This window comes from Antennarius striatus, chromosome 16, assembly GCF_040054535.1.
Source record: "Antennarius striatus isolate MH-2024 chromosome 16, ASM4005453v1, whole genome shotgun sequence".
Taxonomy (NCBI): domain Eukaryota; kingdom Metazoa; phylum Chordata; class Actinopteri; order Lophiiformes; family Antennariidae; genus Antennarius; species Antennarius striatus.
This window is the reverse complement of record NC_090791.1, coordinates 11,763,357-11,790,525: the sequence shown is the minus strand read 5'-3', so window position 1 is coordinate 11,790,525 and position 27,169 is coordinate 11,763,357. Positions and strand designations below refer to the sequence as shown.

At 41.8% G+C, this 27,169-nt stretch overlaps 2 protein-coding genes across 4 annotated transcripts; one reads left to right on the top strand and one right to left on the bottom strand.

Moving 5' to 3' along the window:
- The first annotated feature begins 679 nt into the window (after positions 1 to 679).
- arhgap17b (Rho GTPase activating protein 17b) lies at positions 680 to 18,949 on the top strand. The gene is given in 21 exon segments (XM_068335877.1): positions 680 to 1,082; positions 4,148 to 4,187; positions 9,173 to 9,277; positions 9,674 to 9,750; positions 9,887 to 9,998; positions 10,251 to 10,327; positions 10,458 to 10,560; positions 10,741 to 10,809; positions 10,949 to 11,030; positions 11,751 to 11,878; positions 12,028 to 12,139; positions 12,232 to 12,313; positions 12,537 to 12,617; positions 13,032 to 13,069; positions 13,072 to 13,144; positions 13,234 to 13,325; positions 14,038 to 14,176; positions 14,968 to 15,264; positions 15,845 to 15,966; positions 16,049 to 16,462; positions 17,881 to 18,949. Coding segments are annotated over 21 exon segments (2,448 nt in total). The 5' UTR covers positions 680 to 1,029; the 3' UTR covers positions 18,033 to 18,949.
- A 219-nt stretch (positions 18,950 to 19,168) lies between these two features.
- On the bottom strand, positions 19,169 to 26,166 carry slc5a11 (solute carrier family 5 member 11). Of its 3 annotated transcripts, none has more exons than XM_068335879.1 (15): positions 26,098 to 26,166; positions 25,347 to 25,495; positions 24,848 to 24,919; positions 24,552 to 24,656; positions 24,400 to 24,459; positions 24,199 to 24,303; positions 23,907 to 24,012; positions 22,577 to 22,657; positions 22,275 to 22,480; positions 21,628 to 21,763; positions 21,292 to 21,399; positions 21,058 to 21,208; positions 20,785 to 20,953; positions 20,179 to 20,394; positions 19,169 to 19,770 (listed from the first exon to the last, which is right to left on the bottom strand). In XM_068335879.1, exons 2-15 carry the CDS (start codon positions 25,482 to 25,484, stop codon positions 19,303 to 19,305), a joined length of 2,121 nt encoding a protein of 706 aa, XP_068191980.1. In that variant the 5' UTR covers positions 25,485 to 25,495; positions 26,098 to 26,166; the 3' UTR covers positions 19,169 to 19,302. The 3 variants fall into 3 exon arrangements, with proteins under 3 accessions (XP_068191980.1, XP_068191981.1, XP_068191979.1); XM_068335880.1 differs by lacking the exon at positions 26,098 to 26,166 and having other exon boundaries at positions 19,169 to 19,523; positions 19,596 to 19,770; positions 25,347 to 25,540; XM_068335878.1 differs by lacking the exon at positions 26,098 to 26,166 and having other exon boundaries at positions 25,347 to 25,541.
- Positions 26,167 to 27,169: the final 1,003 nt, after the last annotated feature.

Sequence of the window (27,169 nt, the reverse complement as noted above, 5' to 3'; positions counted from 1 at the left end):
TCACCTGTAGCTAGCATCAGCGGCTAACATGCTGAGCTAACGTCTGAATATTGTCTCCATTTTACGTTGTTTTTTTGTTTGTTTGTTTGTTTGTTTGTTTTTTGTTGCTTTAATTACTATTCGAAACATGCCGCATGTGGCGGGTGATGCTGATAACTAATTGTGTTTGTTTTGTTTGTATAACAAGCGGATTAATAGATATTTCCGGTCGGCGCCCGTGTCGTGACGGAGAGCGGCCACTAGATGTCAGTAGATCGCCGCGGACTCCAGCTGATCTCCCCTCAGCTTGAGGGACACGTTTCACTGAAGAGTGTCTCTGGATCAGTGAAGGAAATGAAGCCGGTCTGCGGGGACTTTCCCAGCCGTTGTTGAACAAATATTGGTCCTGATCAGCTTTATAAATATGTGATTTATGAAGTTTTCTTGGTGAAAGTTTCTTACACATGTTCAGCGATTTGAATCTTGCTCTTAATTTTCTTCAACTGTGTTTATTTTTATGTGGCAAAAGTAACTGCACCTGAAACTGTACTTGGCAACAAACCTGTTGGTGATATATAGTTATGATTTTCAATTTGTAAAGTAAAAAACAACTTTGAATGGTACAGTAACACATATCTGACTTTGCCATGACTGTGACAGCCCAGTAGTTTTTTTCTCGCTGAGGTATCACATGTCACCATTGGGCCGCGCAGCTTACAGTGGGGAAGTAAAAGCACTTCCTCCTTCCTCCCACAGTGGATGGACTCACCGTTTGGAAGTGTGTTAAGCGTTGAAATGGAAATCCATGCGACTTTTTGGGGCTGTTCTTTCAACTAAGTTCTCTACTTGGCATTAGTGGCGTTTAACAGTTCAACCAATGCCCGAGTGTACCCAGGAGACCCGCTGAGGTGTGGTGCGTTCACGGTCTCGGAGCTCTCTCCGCTACAATGGCTGCGACGTAGCGCAACTTTTGGACCCGCGGCGGATGATCGACGGCGCCCTGATAGGTGCCACCAGCTCTAACACACAGGAAACAGGAGAAAAACCGACATGAAGAAACAGTTTAATCGCATGAGGCAACTCGCCAACCAGACTGTTGGAAGGTGAGTGTTCAGTGAAGGGGAAATGCTGTGTCGCAAGTGTCAGATTTATTCTGTTGCAGACTAACGCGGTGGTTGTTTGTCAAGACTTGACTGTAGTGTTGTGCTTTTTGTCTTTACCATCTGTAAGGCACTACCTGGATTGTTGACCAAGCCCCATGAAGGGTTGCAGGTCAAAGGGAAACCAAACCTGTCCCCCTGTCTCAAAGGCGTTGACCTTTTGCAGAAATATGAGTTTGAATTACAGTATGCAACTTTCCAGATGTTCTTATCCTTATAGATATGAAACCACTTTAAGTCTTCTACGTTCCATGTGGGGACTTTACTGTCAAGTAGTTTTTGATCAGCTTGTTTTTCCTCTATTAAATTTAGAAAAATTCAAACAATAGATATTTTTGTGTGCCCAATGAAGCTACACAATTTCGATGAAATAACCAGCAGATATTTTGAATTTTTGTCTAATCGAGTGACTTTCATTGTGAACCTTGATGTCCAGTTAGATGATTTAAGCTGTATATTTTTGTTCTGATGTCTTGGCAGTACCAGATAATGTCCTAGATCTTGTTTGTGCTGCCTTGGGCCCGGATATCCACTTAAACACATTAACTGATGGGTGGAGGTCCTATCTGCACCATCTTTCCCCTCTCCCTCACTCCAGGGGTTTCAGCCCAGTTTTCTATCAGATGATTCCTACAGCCAGCCATCCATCCATCTTAGTACGGTGGTAATTGTGGCTGCAGATGACAATGACTTTCCAACTGCCTGTAGCAACTGGATGCCTCACTGACATTCCTTCATATGTTGTGCAAGAACTTTAAAACTCTGACAGCTGGCTTACAGGGATGCTTGTTTGCAGGCACATACCTTCTTTAGATTTGGGCTGGAGGCGGATAGAAATGTCAGAAAATCCTTCTGTTCCATTTGCAGCTCTGTCTGTAAAACAAAATACGTGTCTCACCTTGTAGTTGGTTAAAATTAAACTACAAGAAATCATCACTGCTTAGCTTCAGCAGGACTGCAGTTTATGACTTTTGATTGATCTTCATTTTTTTGATTATTAAACAAAAGTTCCACCTGTCTAAAAAGTATCTATACCATAATGTGATATCATCACATTATCTTTGTGTTCTGATGATTATTTTTGCCTACATTGTTCAGATGAATGATAAAAACAAAACTGCAAACATAATCCCTCCAGCGTAATGTGAAATTGCCACCACAGCACAGGTGACTTTTTAAAAACCTGTTTCCCAGAGAAGTGAAATTGTTTCCCACATCATCCTGTTTGGCTCAGGAACAGCCAGGCACAGAGGGGTTTTGTGTAGTAAGCATTTCCGTGATTGTTGTCTAGGACACAGTGGAGGGTTGGGGACGTGACAGTCACAAGGGGCTTTGGTTTTTTTTTATGTTGTTGTTTTTATATAAAAGAGGAAGCCAGATTGATTTACATATCGTTCAAATGGAGGAAGAAGTTTGCATCGAGTAGCAGATTAATAGAGACTTGGAGAGTTTGTGAGTTCTTACATTCCTCTGGAGAGATAAGCCTGGAGCTCTCTTTTAGAAACCGCTGAATTGGTACAAATATGAGGGTAATTAAACATCATTTTCTCATTGGCTAACAAATTAATGTCCCTTTACATGACATTCAGTGACTGCTTTGATCTGTCTGTGTTCTATTTACTCAAGTTTTCTGTCAGACTCCAGCAATATGCCAGTCTATTGTTAGACCGGCCAGAGCCATGCTCTACTTAAGTCAAATCAATGTTAATTCAATATTGATAGAAATATAAAGATTTCTTATCTAGCTTTCTCTTTCAAAAGTGAGCCGGTAAAGCGATAATGTGTAAAATGGTCACGTTTTAGCTGCAGATCGTATCTCATAGAAGGAAATAAGATCATTTAATAGATGGTTTACTGGACCATATGTGTAGGATTTAACATGAAGTAGGAAGAAACCAAGAAATCCAGTATTCAAATCTTAACTTTGAACATTAAATGAAAAAAATCAACTATCACACATAATAAAAAAACGTCGAAAAAAAATGAAAATTTTGATAAACAGGAAAGATATTTCCGCATTAACGAATGGAGATGCAGTGCTCTATCTTTTTAGGGTGTAACTTACAACAACAGTAGATAATAGCTCTTAATTGACCCCTGAGAGATTTGAATCCATAGATATGGCCATGTTGTGGTTGAGGAGGGTCTTCAGAGGTTTGTGCTTGTAGACACAAAATGTCATCATTGGTGTATTTGTTGGAGAACCACATGGTGAGTGATGGGCTCGTTCGATGGATCCCGCAAGCTCTGGAAGATTCAAACCAAGCAGTTGACAGAAAGGAACAGTCTGACTCTGGAAGGTCACATGCCAAGAAGGGAATCTTATTTCCGATGTTTGGTGGGTGATCTTGGAATATTTGCAGAATTTCTTCCGTTGGAGTGATGTCACCATCCTAGTTCCACAAACTCACCCAGCGTGTAGGTGTGTTCAGGCGGTTCCAGACACACAGATGCACACACCTTAGCCCTGTTGCCATAACAAACAAGTCGCCGATGACACAAGAGGAAGTGTGTGTTCGGACAAAGTGTAGGAATCCGACCAGAAGCATGAGTAGATGTTTTAATGCTTACATGTAGGCTTTGTGTGCTCACATATTAGCCACTGATTCCCACGGGCCTCCTGATAAGTTTCACATGGTAACATCACATGAATTTTTTTTATTATACCTTTGTGTATTTAATGCAAATTTTGCACTGTGTAAGTTTGCTGCAGGCACAAACCTGAGACGGGTAGAGCTGGATTGACTCTGCTTTAGTCTTGTTTGTTCTTCATCTGTCATGCTGAAGTTAAGCAGCAAGTTAGGTCATGTTTGTTGAAATAAGGCAGAGCGTGTCAGTGTGCACCATTTTTAAGTGAAAATTGTCAAAATATTTCATATTATTAAAGCCCTTCATTTCACATTTGATGTTTTTGTTTGTTTTTTTAAATATGTTTGGTGTGCTGCATGTTTCCCTTCTTCATTTTCAGTTTTTGACCTGTGGCTTCCTGTTTGTGTTTCCTTCAATAGGGCTGAGAAAACTGAGGTGCTGAGTGATGACCTCCTGCAGGTAAAAACTATGTTACATCAACTGTTTTGGGAGTATTCTATGAAATGCTCGTCCAGCACCTGTGAGGCATTGTAAAAGCATGATTTCACCTTCTAATAAAGCATGATAGGGTGTATTTTTGACTGACAGATTACCTGTTCCCAAGTCAGAAGTGAGCAGAGTGGCTTTGCAGTATAATGAGTATTTTCATATTTAGATATTAGTTAATGCCAAGTGAACTGAAACAAATAACTTCAAGACAATTTCACACGGCTGTCAGACATCCAACTACGGGTATACCTCGGATTACATCGTAAATTGTTTCCAGGAGACGCGACATAAGTCGAATCAACTTGTCTCCAGGTTAAACCGAACATAATCACTGTACTTTATATATGATTGCGTTTTCAATAATATTTGGTTAATACCAATCTATTTTAAGCTTACAATTAAACTTTATTTTTTAATGTACAGTAAAAACATCTCTATCCATACGTCGCTGTCTTGTCTTCAGCCACATCTTCTGCATCGTGGGTCACGGGGGTTGCTACAGGGCCAGCGACGTGTGGTGAGGTTCATTGCTAGTGAGGCATCGATGTTAAAGTCAGTTTTGTACCCGTGTGTCTTCCACATTCTAGGAGTTGGTAGGGATAGGGAGGGCCACTATATATGTAAAAATCAGAAAAAACGAATTGTAATTTTTGAAATTTTAATTACATAAATAATAAAGTGTAAAAGCTTTGTTTTGGGGGTGGAATTGCAGTGTCCCATATGTCTTTAACGACCGCATCTTGGTTTAAAGAAAAGTAGAATAAGAGTTAAAAGTGGATGTTATTAAATTTCAACCCACACATTCCTCAGGAGAGAGCGTTATCTCCCACCAAGGCAGCTAAGTATCCCCGTTATGTTACTACACCTAACAGCAATAGTCTCATAATAGTTTGACCTTCATAATGTGACTCTTGGACCATGAAAAACCTGCCCCTAGAATCTGGAGTAACATCTGCACGATTTTTAATCTAATAGTTAAACAAAGCTAAACATCATTTTGCTGATGGCAGGCTTCCTCAGGAATTATCCCACTGAAAACTTTGATGTGTGGTTGGTCTCATGCGATGATGTCATCAAGTAATTTTTGTCCAAGCGTTGGAAGCATTATCCAGAGATTGAAGCAAACTCTAATAATCGGCCCTGTCCCACCACGGTGAGGAGTGGTTGAAAACACACCTAGATGTGGATGTTGGTCCAGATTACTACCATAATCAAAACGGTCCAGCGAAATCTGTCTGTCTGACATTTTTTGGAATCTTAACAGACAGACAAACCAATGCCAGCCAAACCGTAACCTCCTTTGCAGACATGCCAAGTTTTAATCAGCTCTGTTAAAGTCATCATGCCTAGGCAGAATGTTCATTCCCAGTCCGTTTACAGCCTTGGAGTAAAGCTGATGTCATTAAAACATGACTGGGAGGGTCATTCATTCAGTAATGTGTTGCCAGATCAGGGACATGGCAGGGAAAGTACTTTATGGTTTTCCACTTGAGGCAAAGCCTGGCAATAGTCTTTAATCTGAATGAACATTGAGTGTATTTGTGTATGTGTTGGGGGATGGGAACACTGTAGCAGCAAAACCATGAGATCACTGTAGGAAAAAATTCTGAAGAAAGATTGTGTGTGTGTGTGTGTGTGTGTGTGTGTGTGTGTGTGTGTGTGTGTGTGTGTGTGTGTGTGTGTGTGTGTGTGTGTGTGTGTGTGTGTGTGTGTAGATGTAAGGAGCTTTGTAGAAGGAAAAGTAAAGGTGAAGTTTTGAGCCTCTACTTTAATCACAGCAGTCAAAGGTTTATGACGTGCAGTAGTGAACTATGAACCCAAGGCGTAACACACACTACACAACATATGTAATGACAAAAATGTGTTGTTCACTGAAAAAGCAGATTTTGTTTGTTTTTTTGCTTAAACAGTGATGCTAATTAAATGAGGTCTTATCTGGTGTCCCAGAGGCACGGAGCCCAAACCAACCCAACCCTTCCAGAATGTTTTCTCCCGTCTTTGGTTCCCGACCTGAAAGACAGGAGCGTTTTCTGCTGCGTTAGACATTCCTTCACCAGCAGCTCTCAGTGGGGAATGTGATCATCAGACCGTCATCATAGTGGAAGTGGTTGCCTGTCTTGTTTCAATAAACGGAGCTCTAGATTGCCGTCATCTGGTACAGTCAGCTGTTCGCAGTCCCGTCTTCAGATGTGCAAACTGATTGCAACATGTCTGTAAAATGTGATAGATTAGTGAACCAGTTTTGGCATTTTAATTCAATTACACTAGCTGGGAAAGTTTTCCTCTTTCCAAACACGAGCAAACAAAGAATAGTTTTCCTCTACACCTCCCCTCATGCGTCCAACTGCCCAAGTTGAAATCTGACACTATGATTTGTATGGTGTCCCATTAGTCTTTTCCAGTTTTCCATCGTCCTTTGCAGTGGCTGAGGCATTTATCCTGTTTGGGCATGTTTTGAACATGGACGAGCCTCAGTCATAGTGGAGAGAGCCGGGCTGTAACTGGTCCCATGTCTCAGTATTTGTATTAAACTTGGGGGTTTGTACTGGGCTATTATTTACCAGCTAATGAGCTGACCAGACCACCGCAGCTTCAGTTCTTTGCTGAAAATGCTGGCTCCATCGGTAGTATGGGAGAGTTATTTTCATAGGTGTGTTTACGCACTGTCTTGTTACAATGAGATGAAAAAATGAAAACTTGCAATCTCTGTACAGTGTGGCAAGCGCTTTGCTGGTTAGTTTAATTTAGTGTAAACAATGGACACAGGAAGTTAAATGAACACACTTCTAAACCTCATACATCATTTGTCTGCTCGGTACACAAATTTAAGTGTAAAATACACATATTTTGCGCCACGCTCCCTGAGATCTGAGAGTGCACTTTTACACGTACATCAGTTGGTGTGAGCTTTCATACGACTCGTTTTGACCTGAAGCAAAGATGCAATTACGGAACTCCTGAAGAAAGAAAACAAACCTTACCGGCTGTAAGCTTTAGGGATGCTAGTTGATGCATTTTTCTATAAATTTAACAGACCATCAAGATTGCTATCAATTATCTCATTGCGCTCTAGGCTATTTCGTAGCTTTGCTTCTGATTATTCATTAGTTAGCCGTGTAGGAAGCTAAAGCAGCTCGGAGTCAGAAAACAAACCAGTATCCACCCACATGGTTCCTCTGTGACTCACTACACATTCCACATTCTGCTCTGTGGCAGGTCAGAGGTCGTCAGCTCGCTGTTTTCATTGCAGTCAGAGGAAAAAGCGATGGCAGTAACCGGCTGGTAAACCTTTGGACAGCTCCTTAACTGGGCAGGACGTCTTTTGTTTTTCACTCTTTGACTCCATTATTTCAGTTTGTCAGGAGTTTCTGTCTACGATCGAGAGTTGTAGTAGTTGAATTTGTTTCCACAACTTGCATTGTCTCCTTGAGAAATTAGCTTTAGTTAAATCTGTTCCATGAGATGGGTTCATTTTAAGTTAAGATCGTCAAATTTCTGTTTTACTCCTTTTTAAAAGACTTCCCGGGCATGTATTCTGAATCTATGTAAACACATCATGATGCCATCTGATGTAGGTAAAACGAAGCCACACACGGAGAGAATGCCTGAACTTTGTAATGTTTCAAATCTAAATTGTGCAAAACATGTCATAACTCAGTTATTCTAAGAGTCTGTTTTTCTGTGCATTCATGGAAAACACATTGAAAGAGGAGATGCCTAGTATATGAAGTCCGCTGCACAAGACGCACTGTACTCTCTCTTTCATTCTTGTTGAGCACTGGAGGTCTGGATCCAATACAGGGACCACCAGACAGACTTCCAGCTGAATGGTGAATGAATTGGATCCAGGTGATGAAACCGAGTCCAGCCGTGGTCTGGCTTGGAGCATAGAGCCACAGGAATAAGGAGGAGGGAAAGTGTGTGTGAGGGAGAGAGAGAGGCAGACATAAATTAGTGAAGATGAAAGTGAAGTTTGAAGACAGACTCTGATGGGGATCAGACTGCAAATGACGTATCCTGTAGTGATGTTTACTCTGAAACAGGAAGAGGAAGTGAAAACTCAAATGGTAATCAGTTAATCTGGCGAGTATCATAACTGTCTCATCTTGTCCTTGGTTTGTGTTTTCAACTATAGGAATGTTGAACAGTGGGTTTAATGTGTTGGACCTGGGATTTAAGATGACGGTAGCAGAGGGATTGGACATTTTAAACCTTTGTACCACTGACATCATTTCAGCATAGTCACGTCAGGGTCTGACGAGTCTCACTGGAGGTGCGTTCAAGTCTGGAGGTCTACTGGGATCTTGTGTGTGTGTGTGTGTGTGTGTGTGTTGTAGTTTTATAGAATTGGTTGGTAGGATGGCAGTACCTTAGTCCTCACTGACACAGCTGACTGTCTCCTTTTTTTCTGCATTAGTCTTTTTTTAAACATATATCCTGATTTAAATGTGTACTTTATGTGCCATGAATATTTGAGTCCTGTATTTGTTAGATCATTTTTGGTATAATAAGTGTTTTAGTGGCTCAAAACTAAGAGTAGGTGTGGGATGAGTTGAGATAGGGTTGATCACTGACTGATAAACAATTCAATATATTTTAACACTTTAAAGCACACATCACCAGTATAATAAAGAGACTCATTTTAATATTGTTAATATCAATCAATCATTTTAAATACATGTCACGCTGAAGAAAACGAGCTGTGATAACATGAAAAAAAACCCATATGATGTGAAAAAACCCTTCAAAAGCATTCCCGAAGTGGATCTCAATAAAACTGCCTCCCTGTCAGACAGGAGAGAATGACTGTGTTAGTGTCCTGCTTTTCCTAAACAGCCTCTTTCTCTTGATTTGTCGCTCTCACTTCTGTTGTTGGAAAAACAATTGTTTGGGCCTCTCTTAATGGAGCTGTTTAGCTTGTCCTGAAATGTTCTCTGCTTTACCTGCACACACAGATCGAGAGACGGCTGGAGGTGATGCGTTTGGTGTCGCATAACGCACATAAGAGGCTGGTGCTCTGTCTGCAGAGTCAGCTGGGAACAGATGCTGACAAGAGACACGTAAGTAGCATCCAAAGTGTCCAAATCTAACTGTGCTTCTGTCTTGGGACGTCGGCACTTAGGTACAAAAGACAGGATTATAGGATGCAAAGTTTTTCATTTGGGTCATAAAGAGAGATGCTGGTGACAAATACAGAAATTACCTGCTGTCAATGTTTGTGAGGACCTGCTATCTACTGTCAGCTCAAAGGAACTACTGTTGTGTAACATGAAATGTTCAGTACTGACCTTCTCACTGCATATCAGACAGAAAAGTAAAAACACTGTCTGGTAGTCATGTTGTATTGTACTCAATTTTTAAGATTTTAAACTTGTCTGCTGTTGAATTGAATTGAATTTATTTTTCTCTTTTTGTTCAACACATACATTTAAACAATATTTGTTGTCCACCTGTAGAAAAAGATGCCCTTGACAGCGTTGTCCCAGACCATGCAGGAGGGCGGGAGTCAGTTGGGAGACGAGAGTCTTATTGGGTGAGATAAATAGGGGTTGTTGTTTTTTTTTATTGCATTCAAGTTTCAACTTAGTGTTTTTGTAAGAAATAGATTTTATTTATCTTAATGAGCCAAAGATATACGTGTGTGTGTGTGTGTGCGTGCGCATGTGCAGCAAGATGATGGATGTGTGTGGGGAGGCGGAGAGCAGGCTAGCGACTGAACTGATGCAGCATGAAGTCCAGATCGAGAGAGACATCCTGGATCCCCTCAACCAGTTGGCAGAGGTGAAAACACACCTTTCTTCACACTATAATGATCACTTTACACCTGAATGCGTGTATTTGATCAGTACATTTTCTCCTAATAGTGGCTTTTTACAATTTCTATATTGCTAAATGTACCAGACCTTGATTAAACCCGTTCCTTGAACACGCAATGTATTTTAATCTCATGATTGGGGCTTTAGTGTTACCCGTTCTCATGGGAAAGACACTATAAAGTTGGTGTCTACTCATGAGCCTCACTGTCTCTCTCAGGTAGAGATTCCCAACATACTAAAACAGAGGAAGCAACTTGCCAAGTTTGTCCTGGATTATGACTCGGCCAAGACGAGGTACAAGAATCTTATCAGATTTATTTCATGTATTTCAAGCAGATTTGTCCTCGTTTCCATATTTAGTATTGTCAAAGCAAGTATGACTGAATTATTGATGCAGGTGTCTAAATGATTTCTGGACACACAGGTGGTACCAGGCAGCTAAGTCCAACAACCAGACCATGGCAGCTAAAGCTGATTCTCTCAAGGATGAAATGGACGAGGCTCTCAACAAAGTAGAAATATGCAAGGTATATTATGTCTAAAAGGGTACATTCCAGCTGGGGCCTCCTCATTAATTTAGAATCATATCTTATGAAGTTCTTGAACAAAGGAAGCTTTGTAAAAAGAGAACACTGGGTAGAAACACGCACATTGTTCAGGTCTTAATTAAATGTCATGATGTTGGGTGTGTGTTTTCCCTTCTATAGGACCAGCTCTCAGCTGACTTGTACAACTTTGCTTCCAAAGAGGGCGATTATGCGAGCTACTACGTCACGGTGAGTCCTCAGGTCAGAGTAAATGACCTTGATTGAAAATGAAGATTTGATGTAAACTATAATCCTATGTTTTATGATGCAGAATTAATGTCTGATTCACTGCATGACAGTGACACGTGTGTTTATGTTTGTGTATTAGTTATTAGAGGCCCAAGCAGACTACCACAGGAGGTCTCTGGCAGCTCTGGAGGCAGCTATACCCACCATCAAAATACAGCAAGGTCAGCAGCAAACAAGGGTGAAATACATCTGCAAAAAAACACAGAAAACCTTTCAACTATCGTTTCCCAAATAAAAGTCCAGTTTTAGAGAGCAGTAGTAGTCATTTCTGCTCTTCACTCGGTTATTGAGTAATATAGGCCAGTCCAGTCATGGCTCGCTGGATTAATGGTGCAAGCAAAGGAAATTGAGACAAAGTTAGTTCAGAAAGGAAGCAAAATGTTTCACACCAGGTTTGACTTTTCTAAAAAACAGTCACATCTCAAATTAGTGTATTTTCCAGGTTAAATTCCTTTCTCACCCTACAGCAATAATGTAAATTGCTTATTTCAGCCTCAGTCTCTGAGCTGCACCTGTGACCACAAGCTTTTATTTCTGTCCTGATTGCCAGCTGCATAAATTTACATGCAATTTCCTCTGGCTCAGACTTAACTAAGGTCATTCCACATTTAAGGCTATTTATCTTCAGTCTTATGAAATGAATGTGCATCAGATGATGCTCTTGAAGCAAATGTCAGACAGGTTAGGCTTCAGGTTGGACACATCCTCACAGCGAGCATGATATTCTTGTTCTCAGCCTAGCCTCTGGAAGTCAAAAAGTGTTGATTTAAAAGTTTCTTTAATAGTTAAACATTCTCAGTCAACTGTGGTTTGAAAAATAAAAGAGAAGCAGCTCAGCTAAACCTCACTGTAAAGATGATGCTGATGTTCTTCCCGCCCAGATTCTTGGATGGAGAAGCCGGCTTTTGGAACAGCTCTGGAAGAACACCTGAAGAGGAGTAACCGTGAGATCGCCCTGCCTTTGGAGGCATGCGTCATGATGCTTCTGGAGACCGGCATGAGAGAGGAGGTATGGATGGAGGAATCAAACACTTTGGCCTCCTGTTTGTGTGTGTGTGTGCTTTCACTAGACCAAACTGTCTTTAGTTTCAGAATCAGTCACTTTTGCACGTGGAGTAAAAGCCTGCTCCATCACTGCCCTCCTCGTTTTCCTCATAGGGTCTTTTCAGATTAGCTGCTGGAGCTTCAAAACTGAAGAAGCTAAAAGCTGCACTGGACTGCTCCACCTCACAGCTGGAGGAGTTCTACTCTGACCCGCATGCAGTCGCTGGTAAAAAAAACAAAAAAAACATTTACAAGCCCACAACATGTGAATCTCTTTGGTCCAGATCATTTCCTCACAGGTTTGCTGTTCGTACACAGGAGCCTTGAAGTCCTACCTCAGAGAGCTCCCTGAACCCCTGATGACGTTTGGGCTGTATGATGAGTGGACGCAGGCCTCCAAGTGAGAACACGCACGCACGCACACACACACACACACACACACACACACACACACACACACACACACACACACACACACACACACACACACACACACAAACACAGGTAAATGTCCTGAAAAAGACATACTCAAATAAGCAAGGAACACACACCTGAAACAGTGTGTGCTCTCGGATTGCTCCAGGGTTTAGTGTGTGTCTGTGCGTGCCTGTGTGTGTTTTCAGTGTGCCAGACCCCGACAAGAGGCTTCAGGCCTTATGGGTGACATGTGACTGTTTGCCAAAGACTCATAAGGCAAACTTTAGGTAAGTTCTGTGTGTTTGAGCTTTACTTTCATGTTCAACTTCATTTATTCTTTTTCACAACGGTATAAAATATTATAACACACCCAAATTCTACCTTTATATACATAGAATATATTACAGTGATTACTCTAGTTTTGATTCTGAAACAAAAACATTTTTGTTACTATAAATGTTAATATTTTTGCATAGTTTAATATTTGTGTTTTTTTAATTGGGATTTATTGTAACTTTGCCAATTTGGCTTCTAAAATATCCTTTGCACATACATAACTGTTCAATGTTCACAGTCCAAAGAACGCCATTGCTTTACTTAAAAGTGTCACAATCGCAAATGATTTAGAGAAATTAGTTTAGAATAACCTACAATGTTCAACATATGTGAGCTTGTTAAGGCAAATTGAGTCTCTGCCACAGATATCTGGTGAAGTTTCTGGCTAAACTGGCTCAGGAGAGTGAATTAATAAAATGAATCCCAGTAACATCGCCATCGTCTTGGGGCCCAATCTGCTCTGGCCAAAGACTGAGGGGTGAGAACTTTGCTGTTGCGTCAATGTGGGGTTTGTTTTTGACTTGAAGCTGAGTGATAAGACTTCCTCCTGTCTGTGGTTGTATTCAGGACACTGGCAGAGATGGCAGCAGCTACATCTGTCCATGCAGTGGCCATCATTGAACCCATCATCCAGCACGCCGATTGGTTCTTCCCTGAAGGTAAATATCACTTGATGGAAAGTAACTAACTACATTTTACTTATATTTTGCTGCTGCCATTACTGCATTTGGTAATCTAGGTGAATAGTTTTGATATAGATTCAGATTATTAATACAAAATAATCTGAGATTATAATGTATTATAGTTTGATGATGATGATGATTATCACTATTTATTAGGGTTGATCAAACAACAATCCCACATATTTGTGTGTCGTTTCTCCCCCATAATAAAGACAGTGTTGAAAAACACTCCATCTAGCAATTTTAAAGAAATTTAAATATACTGAAATTGACTTTGTTCTCAGGCCCACATTAAACTAATTACATTTAAATAAGCACCCTAACGCTGCTAGAGCTGCCCTGGCCTGCAAATCTTTACCCAGTGGTCAAAGATGAGTTTTCCTTCCTGCACTGGCGAGTCCTTGTGTTGCTGAGTCACAGCAGCAGTGATCATCAGATTAAAGCAGATATTATTAGAAGAAAATGTTTTCCACCATCTTAAGTTGAAAAGGCTCTGGTGCATCCATACTGAGGGTAAAGGTATCCACGGTAACCACAAATATTTGTGAAGTAGCACCAGACAAAAACACACAGTAGTGTAAAATTGCATTGCAAGTGTGACTAAAAAACAAACAAATCAGGTTATTTCTACCATTCCCATCATCATCTTCATCGTCTCTTCTCTGTTTGCCCTCCTTCTTTCCTCCAGAGGTGGACTTCAACGTGTCTGGCATGTTCTCCATGCCCACCCACCCGGCCACCCCAGATACTGAACACAGCCTGGACAGGAAACGCCCTGGCAGCCTAGTGGGGCAAGACGGGGACAGTCACACCCCCCGTAAAGACAGGTACCTGTCTCGCCCCAACCTCAGCCTCAGCCTGCCCCTCACGCTCTCGTCCCGTCCCAAGACACAGGGCAGGCAGGAGTCGCGGGGCCCGGTTGTGTCTGCCCTCTATGTGGTGGCCAACGAGTCCATCACAGTCACTGAAACGCCCACTGAAGATCTGCCCGGTCCAGACTTCAAAGCTGAGCCCTAGTCCAATGTAGCCCCCATGAAGGGAATTACTGACACGTGGAAGAAGGGAATTATGCTGTGTGTGAGATTTGCACCACTCCTTTTGTTATATTTAGGTGATTTTCAGTGATGTTTTGCTCCGAATTCGCATTGAACATGATGAAACAAAGCAATTATTTCATTTTTTTAATGAAACTCTTCATTATCACCAGGATACCTTTTTGTCTGTAGCTATAATTCTCGTCTGTTACTCTTGTGTACTCTTTTTGTCAACTCCTTTGTTTCCCATTAAAGTTTAGGTTACACTGTTAGGTTGCTGGTTTTGTTTTGTGTTGGGCTTCCTCTGTTGCATTTTGTTTGTATGGTGGGGTCTCTTCTGTCCCCTGCAGAAATGTCGCAGTTCAAGGCTCGTCTTTTTTTTAAAAAGGTCACTGTCATGTGGTTTCTTGTCCTTTTGTGGGTTCTTTCTGAGCTGGCTTCGTTGAACTCAGGAAGCGGCATCTCTCATTTCCTGACATTTCCTTTCTCTACCTGCTCTCTGCTCTCGCTCTCGTCTCTTTCTGTCTGTCTGACGGCGTGTGGTGTGCCCTCCTGAACTGTCTCCCCTCTTCCCCCCTCCCTAGCACCGGTATCAAACAGCCGGAGCCCGCTCCACGTAGAGCCAGCGCTGTAAATAGAAAACAGCAACAACTGACCTCACCCACCTTCCAACCCCCACTGCCCCTTCCGGAAGCCGGGGTTCCTGCCCAACCTGAGCCCCACTCCCTGGTCTCATCCCCAGCTGCGGAGGCTGAGCAGACTGGCCTGGCTGGTGGTGGAGGTGGTAGTGGTGGAGGTGGTGGAGGTGGTCTGGGTGGTGGGTTCCAGGTAGCCACAGTGAAACCTCAGGTTGTAAACCAGCTCAGCGCAGAGGAGAGCAGGTAAGGAGGAGCGAGCTGAGGTCGCAAAAAAATACTCCACTGCCTGCTCGCAGCCAGTCAGCCAATCAGGAGCTCACCCTCCCTTTATGTTTGTCATGGGTTCGTCTTTTCAGTTTTCATTTCCAAAATCAAAAGAGATGTAAGAGGAAATCATAACACTAGTATGTCCACATCTTTTAGGTTTTTTCTACAAATTAAATATAATGCAACAAAAACATGTGATGCTTTGTTTACAGGCGACTTGTATCATCCCTCCTGCTCTTTGTGATGATTTATGTGAATTAATCGTCTTCTTTCCTGCCTGCCCGTCAGCACATCTGTCTGAGTGACTCTTTTGTGGTGATGTCAGATTTTGCATGCATTAAATAATTGAAGATTTTTGCATCCTCTTCTCTCCACTCGTTTTTTTTTTTTTTAGTTTCCCTAACGTGATAACCTTTATCTAATGTAATCATCCTTTGAATGAAAATATGTGTTTAATGTGATAACGCATGAGTTCTTGCACCGCATTACTTGTTCATTTGTAAAGTATAGATGAGATGTTAATGGATTAACATTGAGATGTGTTGTATTCACACAGCCCGGCCCGTGAGTATGTGTCCACTCCCCCGCCTCAGAGAAATGGTTCGCTCCATCTTACAGCAGGGACCCCCCATTCACAGGGTGGATCTAGGGGTCCCAGTCCACATATGGTTCGCAGAGGTGAGGGAATGTGCAATCATCTTCTCAAGCTTTAGTGTGGTGTATTGTATTAATATTTTCATTTAATTATTTACCCCTGAAGGCACCAAGAAGCAGGCCCCCGCCCCACCCAAACAAGCCAGCCCATTCGCCTCCCACCACAGCAACACCCAGACACCTGGCTCCCCCCATCATCCACCCATCACTCCCAGACGCTACTCCGGCAAAGAAGGCATCATCCACGCCCCGGCACACCCACCCCCGCAGCCTCCTCAACCCCACCAGGCTCAGGGGGAGTCTGAGTCCTCACCCCCGAGAACTCCCACCCCTCCGGACACTCCGCCTCATGATGCTCCACAGTTCAACCTGCTGTCTTATCACCACTCCGGGTCCCTCCCTCGTCCCTGCAGGCCGGCCCCCAAACCGCGACCGCGCCCCAGCATGCCACCGCCCCCACAACCTGCGGCGAATGACGACAGTAATGGAATTTTCAGCTCTTCCTCCAAGCTCATAACAGGTAAATGGTTTCAAGTGCATCACAAATTCTGTTATTCAATCTATTAAAATAAATTGTTGTGTAAAATATTAAATTTGAGTGTCAGAATGTTAATTAAATAGAACCCACAGGAAATAAAAGCCACTACGTTGTACGTACTATAGCAGTGGATGGAAATGAAGGATGTATTCTTCACCTTTGTGATGGGCTAAAAATCTGATTTTGGCTGACTTTTGAACAAGGCCTTAAATTCACGATTCAATTTTTATGTTCTTCATTCTTGATATAAATCTTCCAGTTCACTATGAACTAAATAAGTGATTAAAATCATGGAGGGGTTGAGGCATTACGGTCATGTTAGTGATGTTCTCTGCTGTCCTGGTGCAGGTGTCGCCACTGAGCTGCTGACAATATTGGTTGTTTAGTGATTTTCTGGCTTTTGGTTTCACTGTGATGTACTGCCTCACACACTAAATGTGACTGTGGTGATCTGATGCATGACAGGAAATGTGTAAATATTACAGATGTCTGAGGTGCTGGCCTGCCTCTAAGATGAGCTTTGCAAGGCAGGTTATGGTAAGGATCTGACTGGCTGATGCCCTGGCCAAGCGTCTGTGTCCGCTGCATGATGCATCTGTGTGGGGAAGCAAAGAATGCAGGCATTTGTTCCTTTCTTGTGTGTAAATGTTGACTGTGCATAAAATATCCTGCATATTTGTGCGCATTTGTTCCACATTTTAACCCTGCTGTGTAACAGAACTAACATGCTTGAGATTTCCAGATCACTAACATGTCATCAGACAGTATTAAATAGATGCTTTCGCTCTATATGTGACATTTTTGGGTAGATCCATGTTGGAAATATATTACATTCTATATACAGTACAGTGCATCCAGGAAGTATTCACAGTCCTTCACTTTTTAGACATGTTACAGCCTCAGTCCAAAACAGTAAATAAATGTTTATCCTCAAAACAGTGCACATAACACCTCATAATGACAATGTAAATTTTTGCAAATTTATTATGAATTAAAGAAAACAAAGACATCACATGTACACAAGTATTCACAGCCTCAACATTGTGCTCACGTACATCTTGTTTTCCACTAATCATCCTTCAGATGTTTCTACAATTTAACTGGAGTCCACCTGTGGTGAATTCAGTTGACTGGACATGATTTAAAGATGAACACACACAATTTTTTCTTTTTGTCATTATGAGGTGTTGTGTGTTGAATTTTGAGGAAAAAATGAATTTATTACATTTTGGGATGAGTTTGTAACATAATATGTGGAAAAAGTGAAGCCCTGTGAACTTTCAGTATGTAATTATGACTTGGGGTGGGGAAACCTCACATATTAAGACCCTGTCCAGTTTGAAACTGTGTTGGTTCATAAATCATGTTAAAACTGATCAATTCTCAACTGTCTTGTACAGATGGAGGCCTGGTCCCTAAGGGGACTGGACGAGCCCTCGTCCCTGAGGTGATTGCAGACCAACAAGGGGAGAGCTCTGCTGGTCAAGAGCCCGCCGCCGCCGCCGCCCCGGCCCAAGACCGTCAAACCCAGATTGAGAGCACCATTCTCTGAAAAAAAGAGTCCTCCCTCACTCAGCTGGTCCAGATTTGAATGTATAGATTGAAATATCAGACTGGTAAATCCAACGCATTGGTTCACTCACTCCACTCACATGATGTCAAACCTCTCTCTGGGCAAAAAGAAACCAGTTGCCTTTTCTTCCTGTGTGCTGAGACTCAAACCAGGACCCTCACCTCACGCGGTGTTAGTCTTTTTATCAAACACCTTTTGATCTGTATACTGCTGGGGACTTAAGTTTTGAGTAGAGAGCCTCGTTCAGCTTGAGGTTAGGATTATTGTCTCTTGCTTCTTTTTACAATGTTATTCGCGTGCTACAGGTGAATGTTTTTGGAAATGGATATCTGTGAATCTGGTACCAAGTCATACCGATAAGTATTCTTTTATTCATCAACGCAGTTGCATGGAGGTGTTGGAGTGTTTGCCAGCCACTGTTGATCTGTTCAGAATCAAACCCAAGTACATTTTCAGAATTATTTCACACATTTTCCTCCAATTTAATGTCATATTTGTCTGAGATAATTGCCTCAAACTTCATTACCAAAAATGAATATAGGCCAAAGAAAATAAAGTTGAAATTCAGAGCTGCTCAGCTTGTATTATGGTTGCTAATGACCAAATATTTTGACAAGAGTGCAATATAAAATATAATTGTCCACTGAGGTTCTCTTCATAGCACTATGGTTTAATTTTTGGTGTATATGGGAATTATTTTTGTCTTCCAATTGAATTTTATTTGATTTCAGCAGACCCACATTATCAAACTCGGATTTCTTTTAATGTCCAAACTATTTTACATCAAAAGGGATTTTTTTTTTTCTTACTGGTTGATTCGGATAAACTCAGCTATGATAATCTGCAACCAAATAATAAAATTATTGTGTTATGCTTATCACAGCTGACATTTCTAACCTTTTTGGAGGTGTTTTTCAGTTTCTAAATTATGATCTTTTATTCCTTCTTTGCATTTATGTTAACTTTTCTGCACACAATGCATCATACAAAGCATCATAATTAAAAAATGTTCAACATGTTACGGTGTCAACAGGTTCTTCTCATCAACAGGCTCTTATCAATTTGTTTTAACTGCAAGAATGGAAATAAAATATCACATTGCTCCTGTGAAACAAGGAAGTGTGATGGCAGCAAGGAACAAAGAAAGGAAGGAACACACTGAAGCATAATGTTTTATTATGAGTTGAAAGAGCCAAAGATTAAGTATTTAAGTATCCTAAACACAATTCAGAGGGTTCTAACATGGCTGTTAAGCCCAGTAGCCAATGAGGAAGGACATTATAGAGAGGAAAATGATGAGGTTGGCATTAACAATGTGTCGTAGTCGTGGTTTTTCATCCAAAGACTGGATATTAACAGGTGCAGGAGAGACCACAGGAGCATCCTCTTCCTCCATCCGCCTCTCCATCCCACACAACCAGTAGAGGGCAGATATCAGCCTGGACCGGGTCTGGACACAGGATGAAGAGTCTGGAGAGAGCGAGTGTTCATCAGCAACACTGATGAATGCCAAAGTGGAACATAAGGCAGGACACAACTCACCTTTACTGTGTCGGCGCACCTTTCTGTTCCCATCCTCCTGCTCGCTTTCTCTGACTCCCACTTCACTGGTCTGAGTTTTCATCTCCTCTAAGGCCATTGTGCTCTGCTCCACTAAGGAGACATGATTTTGAGGCTCCACTGGGTCAAGCCTTGTGAACCAGGTGAGGCGACTAATCTGATAGAGGAGAGAGAAAAGACCTGACACAGCTATCCTAAGGAGAACTTGGGACATCTGTTTCATTCTCTTGCAGATATGTCAGAAGGTATCAGTGGGTGTTTGGCTATTACTAAAAGCTGTTTTTTCACAAATGGGCTTGTATTTTATGATAAATAATATATAAGCAGGATGTTTACAAACATTTTTCACTGAGTGTGTGATTGTGATTCGTGTCTTGAAAATGAAAACTAATGTCTTTTCTCCTGGTGTTTATCCAGTATTATTTGTTAAGTAATGCCTGAGCAGTGGATATATGCAATTTCCTCCGGGATTAATAAAGTATCTATCTATCTATCTATCTATCTATCTATCTATCTATCTATCTATCTATGTCAGAAGTTTTAGTATCTGTTAAACTGGCCTCACCTGCTCAGGTTTGGGTGCCTCTGTTGCTAGGCTGCCCAGAACAGCTGGAATCAGGGTGATGAAGGCCAACAAGATGGCAAAGTACAGGTAATGGACATGTTTCAACACCAAGGGTCTGTCGTCCGTCTCGTAGCAAAGGGGTGCAGGATAAATGAAGTCCAACACCATGCGAATGCAGCCAACCAGCAGGCCAATAACCAGGCCCCAGAATGCGCCCTGAGGAACAGGGTCGATGACGAGCTTAAGCAATTAAATGCTTCATCATCTGATCACAGCAGGACTCAAAAAGTGACAAAACACATTTCTCACATTTGCTCCCTCACACTGCTATGAGACGAGGTCACACAGAGCTGAACTCGATGTAATCTTGTTGCTGTTGTCTCGCAATGAAGGTTAATAAAAAAGAGTGTGCCTATATGACATCATTTGCGATCAAATAATACATTTTACCCTCGGTAACCTATTAGGAGAGATCAACAGCAAGATCTTCAAGGTACAGATTCTCTGCTGGATCTCATCAGCAAATGCAGAATATTCCTGATAAAAACTTCAATTTCCTTCCATCTGACCAGTTGGATCCCAACCCGAAGCTACAGACCACCTTACTTTCTCATTAGTTCTCTTCCAAAAGAAGCCCATGAGGAAGATGACGGTGATGGGGGGCTGGAGGTATGCGCTGACGGTCTGGATGTAGATAAAAAGCTGCCCGCCCTGACTGGCCTGGACGACGGGAAGCCACATCACAGAAATCACCACCAGCAAGAGAACAAACACCCTGCATGAGAAGTAGGAGATATAGGAATTTTTTTGAATGAATGAAAAAATGCAAGACTTTAAAATGTGTTAAATGAATGGGGGAGCTGTCTGCTTAATACATACCTGCCTACTATCATAAGCTCCCACTCAGATGCACGAGTTCTGAAATTGTTCCACAGATCCATAGTAAAAATAGTGCTGGCGCTGTTAAAGATAGAGGTTAGAGATGACATGAGGGCTGCAATCATCACCGCCATCATCAAACCTCTCAGCCCTACAAGGGAAACAAACAGGCTTGAATGAAAGAGACGAATGCTGGAGGTAGAGCCTGTGGCTGGGTAGGAAATGACCTCTCACCTGCAGGCAGCAGCTCCATAACCAGTCTGGCGTAGGCGGTGTCTGTACAGCCCACCGGGTTCCCACAAATCTCTTTACACAAGTCAGGGTCTGCACATGCCACATCATCTACACAACATCATTAACACACACATCTATAATCCATAATGTGTTATCTACTGTATTCTGTTGAATAACATTTTAAATATTGAAGCTGTCAACAAACCTGAAATTAATTTATTATGTTAATTCCTATTCTATAGAAGTCATATATGGTTTCACATTTAATATATTCAATCACATTATCCTATCCTAGATGCTTTCTTTATTAATCAAAACCTACTTTTCATATTGTACCTGTGTAGAGTATCCTGCTGATCATGCCGGGCATCACAATAACAAAGAGCGGCAAAATCTTCAGATAGGCTGCCAGCAGTGAGCCACCTTTAGCATGGGTCAGTGTCTTAGCAGCTAAAGACCTTTGCACGATCACCTGCACAGAGTCAGGACGCTCCAGTTAACTCCCTGGGACTGCTGGATGTCAGAAGTTAGCTTTTAAATATATTTTTAACGAGGGGCTTGTCAGAATGACGCATCAGAGCAAGATTACACCTCAGATGGCAACAAAGGCCAAAGAATAAAAATAGATTCAGGGGCAGGAGTGAGAAGAAGAAATGCAGGTTAAAATGACTTGTTCTACAGCTGGCTCAGATTTGGTTGGTAGACAAATTGTCACTAATGTTGTATCAAAGAGATTTTTTCCATTGAAAAGCCAAACACTTCACATTTTTAAAACGTGAAAGTTCAAATGTTGGAAAAACACTTCATTGCACTTTTCACAATTTATAGATTAGCATAATTTGAGATGAGTTTAGATTTCATATGCATGATGGCCCCTATATGGTTGCAATAGATCACAGTCTAGTTCAGATCCACAGATTGCTAAAATAAAAGTCTATTTCTCTGTTTCTTGACCTGTAGCGGTGGGGTTTTCACTCTAATACCTGGTCAGAGCACCAATACCACATAGAAGGGATGGACTGGCCAAAGATGACGCCGGGCCAGGGCAGGTCTGAGTTCACCGGGTCTCTGAAGATGTTGAAAGCATCATCTCGAGGGATGCCACAGGTTGAGTTGGGCACACGGATGGAAGGGATGGCATTGCTGTATTCCTCCATCAAAGCATTCCATCCTCCAACCTTTGCAAAGCCTGAATCGGGTTGGGGAGGTGGGTGGGAGAGGATGCACCAGAGTCAGACAAACGGGAAAATAATGTGAGGAGAAGGTGAAGTCCAATCTGACTCACTGAACCCCATGAGGACAAGAGATCCTGCTAGCATGATGGTCGTCTGGGCAGCGTCCGTGTAGATGACTGCTGCTAAACCACCTGGGACATAAAGTCAAAGTCAAAGTCAGCTTTATTGTCAAGTGTATCATATATGCACGGCATACAGCATAGATGAAATTGCAGTCCTTTCTGTCCCACGATTAACAGGTAGTACAACACAGGCAGAACAACAGGAAGTACAACAGGCAGTACAACACAGGCAGTACAACACAGGCAGTACAACACAGGCAGGACAACACAGGCAGGACAACACAGGCAGGACAACACAGGCAGTAGAACAGACAGTATAGCACAAGGTATGAGACGAAACACAAAGGGATGGTAAACATCTCTATACACTCTTTAATCCCGTAGGGGAAGTGACGTGTGCACAGTCCTTGAGTTGACGGGGGGAGAGAGAGAGGGAGAGGTAGTCAGGTGCTGGGGGAGGACAGGGCAGGGTGAGAGTAGAGTTCAGGTTTGTGGCAAGGGGGCAGAGCAGGGAGGGAGTTGAGCCTCCTGACCGCCTGGTGAAAGAAACTGTCTTTGAGCCTGGTGGTTTTGGCCCGCAGACTCTGCAGTCTCCTACCTGATGGCAGCAGGCTGAAAGGGCTGTGAGAAGGGTGGGTGGGTCACCTGCAATGCTGATGGGTTTGCGTGTGAGGTGGGTGTTATAAATGTCTATGAGGGAAGGGAGAGAGACACTAGTCATCTTTTCAGCTGCTCCCACGATGTGCTGCAGGGTCTTGCAGCAGAAAACGGTGCAGGCGGCGTACCACACGGTGATGCAGCTGGTCAGGATGCTCTCGATGGTGCCTCTGTAGAAGGTGAGCATGATGGGGGGTGGGGATCTTGCTCTCCTCAGTTTGCGGAGGAAGTAGAGGCACTGTTGGATTTTTTTTCCAGTGATGTGGTGTTATGGCCCCAAGACAGGTCCTCGGAGATGTGCACACCCAGGAACTTGGTGCTGTTGACCCTTTCCACTGCAGCACCGTTAATGGTTAGTGGAGCATACTGGGTGCGTATTCTCCTGAAGTCCACAACAATCAATTTGTTTTTGTCACATTCAGATGGAGATTGTTGTCCTTGCACCACAGAGCCAGGTGGCTGACCTCATTTCTGTAGGCTGTCTCATCATTGTTGTTGATGAGACCCACTGTGGTGGGCCTCGTCAACATATGACAACCATTGGGATGGTATATCCCAATGACAACCACTGGCATACATGACAGGCAATAAACAGTGCTGTTAAGTCTAACCTCTTACAGCTTCCAAGGAAAGGGTGTTTAAATGACATAAAGAAAGTCACCTGCTACAGTATAGATAGCAGTGATTGACAGCAGCAACACCACAGACAGGTAGATGTTCCACTGTAGAGCAAGCTGGATGAACACCGCACCCGCATACATGTCCACCTGGACACAAGTGATAGACGTGCAAAATGGAAAGTAGAAAATCAAATGTGTTGACACATACAGGTGGAATATATTGAATTATTAACACAGAAATTAGGACAGTTTTCAAATGTCTGCACAAACATGCTTGTTTGTTTTGACAGAGGACATGAAACAGTAGAGAGTGACGGCAGATTTGTGTCGTACGGATATCTTTGTGAAGATGTAAATAAATAACGACAGGACAGCTATAAATATCTGTATTCTTCTACCACCAAACCGCCTCTGCAGGTATTCTGGCATGGTTGTCACCTGAAGAAGACAGGAATCAAAGATAATTATGGAGGAACAAATGGAGAAAATCCTGCATGTTCACGTTTGCTGATATTTGTCGAGCAGACATCTCACCCCAGAGGATATGTAAATAGGCAGGAAGATCCATCCCAGCAGCAGCACAAACATCATTCCCTGTCATTTGCAAAAAAAACTTTACTTAAAAACAGGAAACTGCATTTCATGCCTGATGTGTTTTGACAAAGACTGCATGCGCAAACTCTTACATTCCACTCATATGTAATTGGTCCAATCCCTACAGCAGCTCCTGACCCTGCTAGGCCAATGAAATGTCCGCTGCCAATGTTACTCGCAAACAGAGAGGCACCGACCTAAATATACATAAAAACTTCAGAGTCAGGACGAACTGTTGACTATAGAGCATATTGACTTCATCTGATGGATTAGAAATATGTAACAGTCAGTATACAGGTAAAAAAAACAAAAAGTTTTTTTAAAATATTCAAGCCACTTTCTCATGCAATCATCTTATATCCTTTGTTCAAAAAAGTCTCAGACTCACTGGCCACCAGGTCATGCTCTTCCCAGCCAGGAAGTATCCATCCACTGTGCTGCGTTTAGTCCTCCACATTGACTGACAGAAAAAAAAGAGAAACCTCATAATGATATCATTGCAGAGTAAATGGAATAGATAAAAACTCATTCTGTTCCTGTTGAAAGTGTTGGCAGAGCTGGTTAGTAGTTTAGAGTAAATGGATTTGAAGGGTTGTACTGGTGTATTGCCATCAGGCTCTGATGTAGTCTGTGAAGTCAAAATTAAAATAAGGTATTGCTGGATCTGCACAAATCAATTAGCAACTGTGTTGCTAGACAAGACCTAGGCCTACAAAGTTGAATGCAATTATTCGCCTCATCACAAGACAAGAAGCACCCTCTCGTTGTGTGCAGGGGTCTGCACGGTATGTTTGAATTTCTACCTTTAGTTCTCGAAAATGATTGTATGATAAAGCAGAGCATGAAATTTTAAAAAGCAAAGTGAAGGCATTGAAACAGAGACTTACCCAGAATCCAACACCCAAAATCAATGAGAAATATACTACCAAGACCACTATATCCAAAGTAACCAGAGTCGCTCTGCCCCCTGGAGGGGAGGAGGTAGAAGGGGGCGTGCTGGTGCTGTGGTGGTCTTGATGGTGCATATTGATCCTTTCTGTAATAGTCCAGAGAGTCATCAGCCATTTAGATGTACCCTAAGTTGTGTTCCAAATTAAAAGTATTTGTGTTCATTACCACTACAAGTTTGAGGCACTTTTATTTCATCTATAAGCTGCATATTTTTGGAAGTGGAAGGAAGCTGGAGTACCCGGCGAGAACACACACAGACACAGGGAGAACATACAAACTCCACACAGAAATCTGTGACAGTATTTTGTTGCTGTGGCAGGTGGAGGTGAAGTACATTTATTCCAATCATTCCTGTGCTTCCCAACCCAGGGGAATAATGGACTACTGTACATTAAATCTAAAGAATTTTTTTTTATAGCTACTTAAATGTGTTTGAAAACTAAAAAGCTTGATTTAAATAAAAATACTCTCAGTAGTGGATTAACGTATCTATCAACCGCAGGCGTCAGCTAAACTGTGTGCAGTGGAGCAGAGGAAGTTTCATTTTAGACCACACAGTCTAAAATGAAAACGCCTTAAAACAGCATTTGAACATAATGTTTAATAGCAACACGTCTGATTAAAGTTTAATTCTCTTAATTTTCAGATTTCAGGTGTACAGGATTGTTCGTCTGGTCATCAGCTTACCTTTCAGTGTGTCACCTTTATGAATAACGTTCTGGACAGCCCAAGCACTTCAGCATTTCACAAAGTACATGAAGACAACATGAATCCCACGTGACTTGACGCTTCTTCCACTCACCAAAAGGTCAAAATCCACATTCTCTCAAGTCACTGGAAGACTTAACTTCTTATTGCATGAAAGGACTTGATCACTTAATGCAGGGGCATTTGCTCAACCCACAATGGCGAGGTGATCAAACTTTAAATGTAATACAATTACAGAGATCTTTGATGATATTATAATAAAAAAAGATAGACTAGACTCTGTGTGTGTATGTGTGTGTGTGTGTGTGTGTGCTTCCTGAAGAGATACATACATTCTTATCTCACAAAAAATAATCTGATATTTTGCTGCAGCAGTTCAGACAGATAACTGACAGCAACATCAAGTTTCTTTAGAACAGCCGTTCTAAAGATATCACAGGTGCGTATTTAACCTTTTAAAGCAAAGTGTATCTTATTCAATATACTCAGCCTTTCATGATTTTGATATATATATATATATATGCAATCAGACACATGATTTAGTCATAATTATTTAAATTCAAGCTCATACACACAAATTTCTGTAATTTTCTGGGGGACAAACTTATCAGAAGGTTCTATTAGACCTTATTTTCCCAAAATTAAATATTTTTTTGCAATTATTTCATGGTTCAGGCTTTAAAACACATGTGTCAAGCTCAAGCCCCGGGGGCCAAATGTAGCCTGCAACATTATTTTATGTGGCCCGCGAGAGCATGAAATGTCAGACTATCTAAAAATAGGTCAAAAGTGTCCTTTGACCAAAACTACATTTCCCATAATGCAGTAATTAAGCGTATTTTAACTTTGACCAAAACGTTTTGAACAAAGTTAATGTCCTAACTTCTGTTTGATGTTATTTTTCTTTATTCAGTTGGATAGTTTGATCCTTGATTGATGGAGCTTTGTGAGTTTCATAACCTGACAAATTAAAAGGATTTACAGTATAACAGAGAAACAAACATATATATTTTTTGTGAAATTGTAATGTTTGTAACTTGGATAAGTAATA

Bases quoted from the DNA above. Each gene is read 5' to 3' on its own strand.
- slc5a11 (XM_068335878.1), bottom strand. From the start codon at position 25,517: ATGACTCTCTGGACTATTACAGAAAGGATCAATATGCACCATCAAGAC. The intron at 24,460-24,551 runs GTAAGAGTTTGC...TGCAAATGACAG, and splicing joins CAATTACATATGAGTGGAAT to GGAATGATGTTTGTGCTGCT. The intron at 24,304-24,399 runs GTGAGATGTCTG...TGTCTTCTTCAG, and splicing joins CTATTTACATATCCTCTGGG to GTGACAACCATGCCAGAATA.